General features: G+C 33.7%; 1 protein-coding gene across 3 annotated transcripts in view; it reads left to right on the top strand.

Annotated features, from left to right (window-relative positions):
- The first annotated feature begins 6,237 nt into the window (after window positions 1-6,237).
- Window positions 6,238-11,933, top strand: part of LOC128240247 (uncharacterized) — a 67,293-nt gene continuing 61,597 nt past the window's right edge. For all 3 annotated transcript variants that reach the window (XR_008262100.1, XM_052956786.1, XM_052956788.1), the window contains exon 1: window positions 6,238-6,327. Coding sequence is in view for 2 of the 3 variants with exons in the window: in XM_052956786.1 (XP_052812746.1) it covers window positions 6,308-6,327 (20 nt within the window). In the remaining variant the exon portion in view is untranslated. The remainder of the gene's footprint in view (window positions 6,328-11,933) is intronic.

The following is an 11,933-nucleotide window of genomic DNA, read 5'->3' as shown; positions in this document are numbered from 1 at the left end:
ATCGTATGATTTATGCAATGGTTGTTCAGCGAAAATGCGTTGGCAACAGCATAATCAAACCACTATATCCAGTCCTAATTGATCGGTTAAACAAGTGCTTGTATATGGTTTAAATTCATTTTCCATTCAATAAGTATTGGCGTATGTGTAAAGTGGGACGCTTGCTAGTGCTAAACGGAAATCAGGATAGAACCGGCCTGACAAAACGTGCCTTTAAACCGTCGATGACATGTATCTTGTTGTTGGATATTTTTGACAAAATGAACATGTCCAGGCGTTACCGAAACAATCAGTTATACAGATTTGTATCAAAGCTCTTTGCTGACATCGAACATCCGACCCAATACTCTAGAGTGTGATTAATTAACATTAAAACTAATACTTCAGTGTTTCATGTTAACCAATCAACTAAAATCTTCTTTCACTTATGAAGTCAACAATTTACTCCAAAGTGCGCCATTTTATATTTGTGCAATAAATATCCATTTATGCAGATAATTGTTTACATTACTACAGGTAATTCGTTAAAACCGCATAATATAGTATTTATCTGTGTTTTTATCGATTGTATTATAGGTTTTTTATATAGTGTGAGATATGTACATTGTTCCAGTGTATTGAATAACGATTGCGCTATTAATTAGATTGTCTGACATTGTGTATATGTATTTGTAAGTATTCCGTATTATATACTTCATTATGAATGGATTGTTGCAGATGCTATACATGATATATATATATATATATATATATATATATATATATATACGAGGACCATTCAAAATTCAAAAAATAAGTAGACACTGTACATTAAACATCTACTAAAGGTAATAATTATATTTATGCATATCAGAGAAATCGTCAGAATCTGTTCTCTAAATGTTTAAATCAGGTACATCGATTATGCCTGATGTTGTAATATTTTAAAATCGGTGAGGTAGAGTAAGGCGGTGCAACCCTATGACGTCAAATGACGTTGTTTACATTTGTGCAAGAATACCATTATTCAGCTTCGCAATTTATATAGTTATTTTCTTTATTTTTAAATAAGATTTTGACTACAAAGTTAAAGATGCCGTAACAATATAACTTTTGAAAAGTTACATCAATCATGCGGTTTCTTTTATGCAAAAAGCAGCATGTATGTATGTTAAGCCCTGCACGCTGAGATAACGTCGTTATCTCATGTTTTGCAATTTGCAATTGATTGGGGTTGTCATGTTGTTGATGTCAAAAAGCAGGAAATTGACAACTTCTAATGGCAACATTAAACGAATAAATAACTGTTCTCGCTGAAACTATATGTAACTTTTGCGCACTCTTAAACAGAAAACTTTATATATTTGAGGATTTTACGAATAAATGTAAAAATTGTTGCGCCGTACACATTTTGACGTCATGAATTTCTATCACTCACATCAGTAATAAAAACCTGATTCTTAGAAAATTTGACTTAGGTTAGTCTTATGTTTTTATATTTTATCAATAATACATTAGGGCATTCATTCACAAAGTTTGATAGCATTATACGCATGTATATATTTTTAATCGATAAAACTTAAACATACAACCCCATTTTATACCGTGTGCTCCGTCGTAGCCTTTTAGTGTTTAAACAATCATTAAAATACAAATAAATCAATGTGTTTAGTATATCTTCCTTGAAAAAATTAATAACTTATTAAGACAGTCTACGTATATATATATATATATATATATATATATATATATATATATATATATATATATATATATATATATATAAAACAATCGTGAATGTTAAATTGTTCAGAGATGTTTTGAAAACAATAGTGTGATAGAGGGTATAATAGCACAGAGTCGTAAGCAGAGACATATTCAACCTTATGACACAGTTTAGCATCAACGAACATGGGGTCGCTACATGTTACTTTGGAGATTGTTATTTAATTGGGAACGGTGTGGACAATTTTTAACATTGAATAAAACTGTGTTAGGCTAATTATTATGTGTTGAATCCTTTCTTATTGTTAACGCTATTACGAATACCTTAATAGTACATACCTGAGCCAGTTTCATAAAAATAGTGAAGAGAGAAAATATTTTCACTCATGAATTAGATTAATCCGATCTTACAGTTTTAAACAGAAGTCTCCTCAGGTAAGAGAGAAGTTTAAAAAGGTCTTTGAAATTAGAACATGAATTAACGATAGTGGTGTGTTCCTTTTGTGTAAAGAACGCTTTGAGTGTCCAATTACATATATCCCCAGAAAGCAATAGTTGTTCAAATGATACCAAAATTATATTAGATTACCGGGCTTACATACTAAGGAATAATTGCAAAATGTTAAGACAAACTGTATACATCGAATTTTTCCAGCTAACACAATGCTCATGAAAACTGAATTAACATCATACGACTTTCAAGCAATCCAACTTGTTACACAGTTTTATCTTGTTACTGTTAAACCAATCAGTTTTGCAGTTTAACTTTCGCTGCAATTCACCTGAAATGTTTGAGCACTTGGGTTAAGGCCTGTATGTTAAAACATTCCTAGATGATAAAGGGTCTGATTCTGCTTATTTGCACATTATTTAACTGTTCTTTTTAGCTCACAAGAGCACGAAAGGCTAAAGGTTAGCTATTGTGATCGGTCTTTGTCCGTCCTCCGTCCGTCCGCCCGTCAACAATTGCTTAAAAAAATATCTCCTCTAAAAATACCTGACAAAATTCAATGAATATTGATCAACAACAACAAAAATGGCCGACTTCCTATTTTCCTTTAAAAAACATTTTCTCTGAAACAACCAGTCCAAATTAAATGAAACTTAATAGGGAAAAACTTCCTTGGGTGATCCTCTATAAAAATACAACAAGGGGTCATGATTGTTCAAAAACAACAACTACAACAGCAACAACAACAAAATGGCTGACTTCCTGTTTTGCTTTAAAAAGCATCTCTTCTGAAACTACCACTCCAAATTCAATGAAACTTTACAGGAAGCTTCCTTGGGTGACCCTGTACAAAAAACAACAACAAGGAGTTACGATTGATCAAGATCAAAAACAACAACAACAACAAATGGCCAATTTCCTGTTTTGCTTTTAAAAACATCTCTAAAACTACCAGTCCAGATTCAATAAAACTATACAGGAAGCTGCCTTGAGTGACCCTCTACAAAAATACAACAAGGGGTCACGATTGATCATAAAAAACAGCAGCAACAACAGCAAAATGGCTGACTTCCTGATTTGCTTTAAAAATACATTTCCTCTGGAACTACCACTCCAAATTCAACGAAACTTTACATGCAGCTTTCTTGGGTGACCCTCTACAAAATACAACAAGGGGTCACGATTGATCAACAACAACAACAACAACAACAACAACAACAACAACAAAATGGCCAACTTCCTGTTTTGCTTTAAAAAAACATCTCCTCTAAAACTACTTGTCCAAATTCAATGAAACTTTACAGGAAGCTTCCTTGGGTAACCTTCTCCAAAAAAAACAACAAGGGGTCGCGATTGATCAACAACAACAACAATCTAGCCAACTTCCTGTTTTTCTTTAAAAAACATTTCCTCTGAAACTACCAGATCAAATATACTGAAACTTTACAGGAGGCTTGCATGGATGACCCTCTACAAAAATACAAGGCATTAGGATTGATCATCAACAACAACAACACAATGGCCGACTTTCTGTTTTGCTGTAAACAAAATCTCTAAAACTACCAGGCTAAATTCAATAAAACGTTAAAGGTAGCTTCATTGCATGACCCTTTACTCATATGAAACAAGTCATCATTATCGGTAAAGATATGTTTAAATTGCAACAGGTTTATTGATGCTTTAGTACAGAGAACAGCGAGGAAGCAAGATCTTTAAATAAAAACAGGTCCTTCATTGATACAAAACAGATGTTGTTTTGTTATGAAATTATGTTTTTTATTTGTTTGCTTGCTGATATTCTGTAATCATCTTGTCTGCTGCCAGAGCAGCTGCTGGTGAAAAATATTCCTTTTTAATGATTGATAGATGCAGGTGTTTCCCCTCAGAGGTACATTTGGTTTGGCCATTGAAAATACATTCTTTGATAAGCGTCATGTCCACATTTCAAGTCTTACCAGTCAGAAAACACAAAACAATGTTGAGTATATAACCTACACATTAACTTCTTTGAGGAAATCAAGCATTAAACAGTCGCTTGAAAAAGGCAATCCCTACTAGTAAAATAAAAAGACAAAACTATGCTCTTTAAGGTTAATAAATGGCTAAAGTCTTACATGATAAACTTTTAAATACTTTGGCTTCTAAACGATGTTTTGTTGGTTTTGAAAAAAACACCGAAACTTATCAATGTAATGTTGGCAAAAAATACCTTTTTTTGAAATACCTTGATCAATTAAATATACTGTTTTGATGGCTATATAGTTTTCTTTGGCTTTGGTGTGTTTGTTACAGTTTGTAACCGTCTTTGATATCTGTTGATATAATTCAGGATGTTTAAACGCAGTTAAAGTGTTTTATTTTGGTCATTTTAAGAGAAAATATGCACAAATCATTTTATACTATTTAAGGTACGAATATTTACAAACTCTTTACTATTTTATACACTATTTTAGTTTTTATGTTAGAGTATTTTTGTTTCCCAAGCGAATTTCTGCCTCAATGGCATTTTATAAAAAGTACATTTATTCTTTGGAAATGTCACATATTTTGCTTAATATCGTGGCATTTTCTAAACCTGTATGACTATGGGAACACTTGTTTAAGAGGTACTTAAATATAAGAATACATTCAAGCATATCGTAATAAAGTTTGACAATTTCTCCTTGGAGAGAAGGTATGTCCTTATGCAGCTTGAAAATTATGACAATATAAAATTATTTTTTTGCAACTGACTTATGAAACTGACAATGAAAGGCAGCAAAATGTATCCAAATAGTGCGCGGCATATGTTTGACTCTACTGAATTAATGAAACAGGCCAAGGTATATGCGACTTTGTCCTTTAATCTACACAGCGTGTTTTCTTTAAAATAGCGTATCCCGCATTCGCATCATCATTCGCATTCATTCGCATTTAAAGGTTTAGAAGATACATCAGTTTTACAGCAAGCGTTTTCTTAATACAGATATCTTTGTCCAAAAGACACATATCGCTCAATTTTTGCTGGATTTTGCAAATTGCTTTTAAAATTTGCGTAAGTGCGTTTGTTTTAGGTAGTAGTACATGAAAAGATCTATTGAAAAGAGTATGGACATGAGAAAAGCTAATCATGCCAAGCAAATACAATAGACTGTTTCATCATTACACGATTATGTATACTTTATTTATTTTAAAACGATTAAAAAATAATATAAACTTATGCTAAGTCGCTCTCGATGGCACAATAGTTTAATCTTGTAGTGAGGGATATACCGAAAAACTTGAGAAAAACCCACTTGTCCTACAACCAAATTCACACTCGCCCAAACTGAGAATTAACCCCGGGTCGCCTTAGTGATCGACGATTGCGATAACCGGTGTGATAACTTGACAACATAGAGTCATAGAGTCACATAATATACCTGACAAGGTAGCGCAGTGCACAGTGCTCACAATGCCGTACGGGACTCCTTTGAGATTTAGTCCGATATAACGAGTCAATAGTTATTTTAGGACTGTCCAGAACGCTTGTATTCAGTATACGTTTCATTACACCTTGCCCTGTACAAATAAAGATGCTTCATTTTGTATCATTGATTAAAATACATTATGAAGTAAACGATCGGTGTGCCTTCACAAAAGTAAAGGAAAGTTAACCTTATTCATATTTCCTTAAACATCTCTAATTATCATTCCAGTAATAACTTATTAATGTGAGAGGCGAAGACACCATCCCGAACAGTACAATCACATATGTTTTACTTTTTTCACCATTGTGCCTTGAACTTCGAAGCTAACAATGATGATTTAATGAATTTGAATGATCATAGAACGACAATAAAATTAACTTCGATATCGAAGCATTTCAACAAAACCTTAAATACTCTATCATTTATTTAGAGATTACTTTGCAGCTACGATATTGAACGTACGGAAATGGGTCTTGTAGATAAACTGCTAAATGTTTTGCTGTTGATAAACGTTCTGTGAACTGCTGATGTGTGCAAGAAATAGGGCATTTAAAAACATATGCGTACGTGGGATTATGCTCAAAATATATAGCTGCGTAAATAAGATTGCTGTTTTGTCTCAGCTATCAGAAACGCGGATGCCTGCGTGCTTGAACGTTGTTATACGTTTATAACAACATGATAACATGATATTATTAGACGAATGTATTCTTCTGAATACCGGTGAGTTAAAGAGTGCAAATGTTTTAACTGGATAAGCGTAGTAATCGTTCCCATTTAGAAAAGGTATTGTTGTTAATAAGTATATATGTTTTAATAGAACAATCAGCGTGAATTTTCAGCTATTCAGAGAGATTTTCAAATCAATATTTTGATAAATGATGTATATATGCACATAGTTGAATAACGCGATATGTATTGAACCAAAGCGCATCAGTATAGCAAATTATCCTTAGAAACACCTCAATGATTCTATTGAGTGTGTTGGTCAATTAATTCGACGGTTCAAACTTCTGAAAATAAACTCGAAAATAAAATTTACTTTGGCTATTGAATTAAGCTCCAGTTCAATTTCTGTAATCAGTGTTGGTCAATTAATTCGACAGTACAAACTTCTGAAAGTAAACTCGAAAATAAAAGTTACCTTGGCTATTGAATTAAGCTCCAATTTCTGTAATCAGTGACAAAGCCTTAATACTTGTGAAAAGCATGGATTCAGCTAGCATATATATTTGTATAAAAGTGGCGTATTACGTGCCTAAACTTGTTTGAACTCCAGCGACCTCCAGTTTCGATTTACTTATATTAGTTAAGAACTATATAAATGCATGTGTTGTTTGTCTGTGTTGACTTGTAACATGCTTAGGCCTGTCTGTGTGGTTTAAGCCCTTAAAGCGGCGCAAAAAAGGTTAATGCAAAAACATATTAATAATTCATTATTATGTTTAATTCATTTCACTTTAATGATTAAATCAATTAAATATTGTTGTTTTTTTTTTTTTGTATTGTTTCACATTAACCTTTTTACTAGCAATAAGTTAAACCAAATAATGCATTAAAACAACTTTTTACTTGCACCTATATTGTGACTCTTTAACATATAGGGCTTTCGTAGACATTTAATACCCCTCTGTACTTGTCCCCGCCGTTTACATGATATTATTAGACGAATACCGGTGAAATGCACAATGCAATATGCAGCAAGACTTTGAACATTAACTCACTTATGGTTATGGATTATCATTGAGACATTTTGTTAAAAGGGTCGAAATGTTATGTGTTGGTAACTTTGATTTAACTTTGTGAAACATTGCTAGGTTTGGGATATATTTGAATGAACATATTACGAACATACTTTGTTGTTTTTAAGATGCGATTACAAGCCTAAAACATAAACGTCTTTCATTCATATCATCTTCGGCAAACCCGGTACTTTCTTCCGTTTGCATTACCTTCGTACCTAGAATTGAATAAGCCTCAATTTTATAAACATTTATGAGGTATGAGAGAAAACTGTTCATCTTATAGAATCGCATGGTTACAATTTAATTATTTTCAAACTAAAAGATTAGTATTGACGTCATGAAAGGATTTTGCGACTAAATATAACACAGTTTTGATTCCGAAGAGGTTTCATATGGCACCAATAAAACTGCCTTGTTTATTATTAACGATTTCGAAATTTTCCTAGCGAAAAGTCTAAGGGTTTCAATGATGCAGAGTGTAATACAGTACCGGGGATGGAGACGATACAGTCAAATAGGACAAAATAATGCCTGTTATGGTTCCCAAAATTGAAATGTCACACAGAAATTAATTGTTATATTGTTCCAAGAAATTAAATCAAACATAAACAGCATCCGGATTAAGTTTGCAAATCCGGAATTTTTGCAAACTTATTTTTTTTTATTTTTCACCCAATGTTTTTTATTTTTGTATTTTTAAAATGTGTTAGGTAATACTAATAAGAGATATTTTTTGTTTCCTGAAATTTAATTTAGAAATATGTTTTTTTGGCATTTAAAGTCAACTTTTCCAATGGGAGTCCCATTGGAAAATGGCCTTCCCATTGGAAAATGGCTTTTTCAAGCTTTTCCAATTGGAAAACTGGCTCTATTAAAATTGTGGGAGAATTTGGAACATAATTTTTAAAATTGAAATTGACTGTTTAATTAAGAATATTTTACACTCACTACATGAAAAATAATATATTCATTAAAAATGAAGAACCGATAGATTCATTTAAGGCATTTGTTTGCGAATCCTTCCCATGAGTGAATCTTTCCAATTGGCGGATTCCCACATTCAAAGTGGGTAAGTATGAACATTGGAAAATTCCAATTGGAATATTTGGTTAATGGGAAAATTCCAATTGGAGAATAAAGTTCAGTTTTAAAATGGGAAATTTCCAATTGGAAGGACAGGTAAGATTTTGTAATGGGAACATGTAGGAAATGGGAATAAAGAAAAATATTGCCATATTTAAAGCAAAAATTAGCAAAATGACACTTCTTACAATGTCCTTACCTGTCAACTGTCGACTTATCCATATTCCTCATCGCTGTTATACTATACAATGGTTAGCATGACGTCTAACCATCGTATTGCTTCATTAACCCTGTATCAGATACTAGTACAATTTTTTATCCGATTGAAAAAAAAGACAAACAAAAAAATCCACAAACTCCGCGCAGTATTACTTCCCTTGCAGTACAGTAATCACTGCCTTCACAAATATCACGTGATGATAGATAAAACGGCACGTGATTGCAATTTACAAAATGGACGGAACACCTTTAAAAGAAATTCCAGCAACATGTTTCATTTGTTTAGAAAATAACATTCGATTTGTTTTGGTTTTGCTTGCAATCCTGGTTCAAAACGTTCGATACATGTCTGAATAGCTAACAACACATCCATGTTGATATTGTAATTTGTAAATCCTACTTTCAATTTGAAAAAAGACCGAACATTTCCGAATGTTTTTTTTTAATTGTTATTTTTTTATAAAACATATTATGCCTATCAACTGGCGTAAAGTAATTATTTAAGAAAGGATATAAGAATAAATATATATGATTAAAAAAAATGCCATTAAAAGTTTTCATCCAATTTTGGATGAAAATCTTGTGGTGGCAGTGATTACTGTACTGCAAGGGAAGTAACACTGCGCGGAGTTTGAAAAATCCATCTTTCATCAATGTCACCAAAACGCTGTCGTTAAGCTTGATTACAAACATCTTGCCATTTAACCGATTATTTTCAAGGTTAAAGGCAACTAAAATTTGGTCAAGCATTAGCATTAATGAAGTTCTTTGAAGTCGAAGATATAAACTTTTTTACACTTCTATCTTTGTTAAAGACCACATGATTATGTTCATATATTTACACAAATTATAAAGGAGTCGGAGAGGTGATGGAGATCTACTGTATGAAAAGGCTTAATTTATAGTATTTATGGGTAAAAATAGTGAAGGAACGACTCGCCATACTGTCATTATTTCATGTACATTGTGCTATATGAAATTATTCTCGTTCACCAGAGTGATGGTGCCATGCGTTACACATTTGATTTATCACTATCAAACCTCTTGTAAATGAGAATGTGTGAATATGGTGTTGATAAATCAATGAATGGTTTAGAAAATAAACATTTTGAATTTTGAAAAAAAGAAGCCTGAACTTGAAGAATACTGCCATGACTAATGAGATGCAATGTGCCAGGCCGCAAAAGTTTTATCAGTGAACATATTAACAGACAATTAAGATATTACATTCAAGCAGGGAAAAAGTAATATGAAAACCTATCGCTGTCGCTAAAGTAATGCACCAGTCAATGGTAAGCATCCCCCCACCCCAGGTCCGGGGGGACAGTCGGTGGTTTTGTGTTCGCGCCAAAATAGCGGGGAATTGGCCTTGGACCGACTGTGTAGCTCAAGGAATTTGGTCGAAGCGCTAGCGGTTTAAGCGCCCGGCGTGCGCCACCTCTAAAATAATCGAAGTATACTGTTTTCATCAATATCGGAAAAACAAAGGTAATAAAATAAGCTCATAATGCACCATTTCCGACTACATACATGAGGGAGTAACCCCAAATTCCCGTAAAACAGTTTATGCCATATACTTTCGGTTCTGAGGGAGGAGCACATGTCAAAAGTTGCGCCCCTAAGTTACTACCCCTCTAACATCAATTCCTGGATCCGCACCTGCGATGTGCCATGTTTCCGCAAGCTGGGAGATTTAATAAAAACGCTTCTGTTTCTGGGGCTGTGATTACGAAGTTCGTAATCACTGCTTCTGCTGTAATAAACCAAGATGATACTTGACTTCTACTACTACAAGTTACCTAGATTCACGTGCATTATTTAGCACGTTATTGCTATGTGTTTCACAAGATTTATACCCTGTGTACTGCTAATATTTAGCATTCTCAAACATTTATTGTTGAATAAGATTTTAGCTGATAGCTATTTTCTATTTGTCTAAAGATGATGAAAAATATAATCTTATATATTCAACCTCAAGTCAGTTTCCTAGTCTGAATTTTGAGAGGATACAAAAAGTATTCCTGGTGGGTACACCCTTTAAGGTAAAAGACAGACACAAATACATGCATGCCATACTTTTGAGAGGCTTTGCAGTGGATTTTAGTCTGAATTCCAGGGAATATTGGTCTAAAGTCCAGCGGATTTTGGTCTTAACAATATCAACATTTATTATTTAAGACTAAATACAGATATTTGAATGCATATTTACTTATATTTATTTAATGATCTAGAATACATACAATAAAAGAATAAATAATATATTATGAAATTATAATCAATTGTCAATGCATATGATAAATAAATAATACATAAAACAAGAGGGCCATGATGGCCCTAAATCGCTCACCTGAGTAAAAGAGTTTAACCTTTGTTATTAATATAGCTTGTTTCTCAAAGAATATTGAACAAGAGCTGTCAAAGTATGTGACAAATGCCCCCCAATGTGACATTGATCTATGAACAAGTACATAACAAGAGCACCGCGAAACGGAGCATTATACGCCCGAAGAAGATTCGGCTTGAGGTCCTTTTAATGTAGTGATGATTTGTATAAAGTTATTTGAAAATCGCTTTATTAGTTACCAAGTTATGGCCCGGACACGGAATTGCTAACGGACGAGTAACAAAGATGTGGCCCGGACACAGAATTGCTAATGCCCCCCCCCATGGTGATTCTAGTCTTTGAGGTATGGACCTGGAAATTGCGCGCAACACATCCTTTTAATGTAGTGATGATTTGTATAAAGTTATTTGAAAATCGCTTTATTAGTTACCAAGTTATGGCCCGGACACGGAATTGCTAACGCCCCCCCATGGTGATTCTAGTCTTTGAGTTATGGCCTGGACATGGAATTGCTAACGTCTCCCCCATGGTGATTCTATCCTTTGAGGTATGGACCTGGAAATTGCATGTGACATCCTTTTAATGTAGTGATGATTTGTATAAAGTTATTTGAAAATAACTTTATTAGTAACAAAGATGTGGCCCACACACAGCATTGCTAACGCCCCCCCATGGTGATTCTAGTCTTTGAGGTATGGACCTGGAAATTGCGCGCGACACATCCTTTTAATGTAGTGATGATTTGTATAAAGCTATTTGAAAATCGCTTTATTAGTTACCAAGTTATGGCCCGGACACGGAATTGCTAACAGACGAGTAACAAAGATGTGGCCCGGAAACAGAATTGCTAACGCCCCCCCCCCCCCCCCCTGGTGATTCTAGTCTTTGAGGTATGGACCTGGAAATTGCGCGTGACACATCCTTTTGGACACGGAATT

This window comes from Mya arenaria, chromosome 7, assembly GCF_026914265.1.
Source record: "Mya arenaria isolate MELC-2E11 chromosome 7, ASM2691426v1".
NCBI classification, from domain to species: Eukaryota; Metazoa; Mollusca; class Bivalvia; order Myida; family Myidae; genus Mya; species Mya arenaria.
Note: the sequence above shows the minus strand (reverse complement) of the source record. Positions and strands in the feature narration are given on the sequence as shown.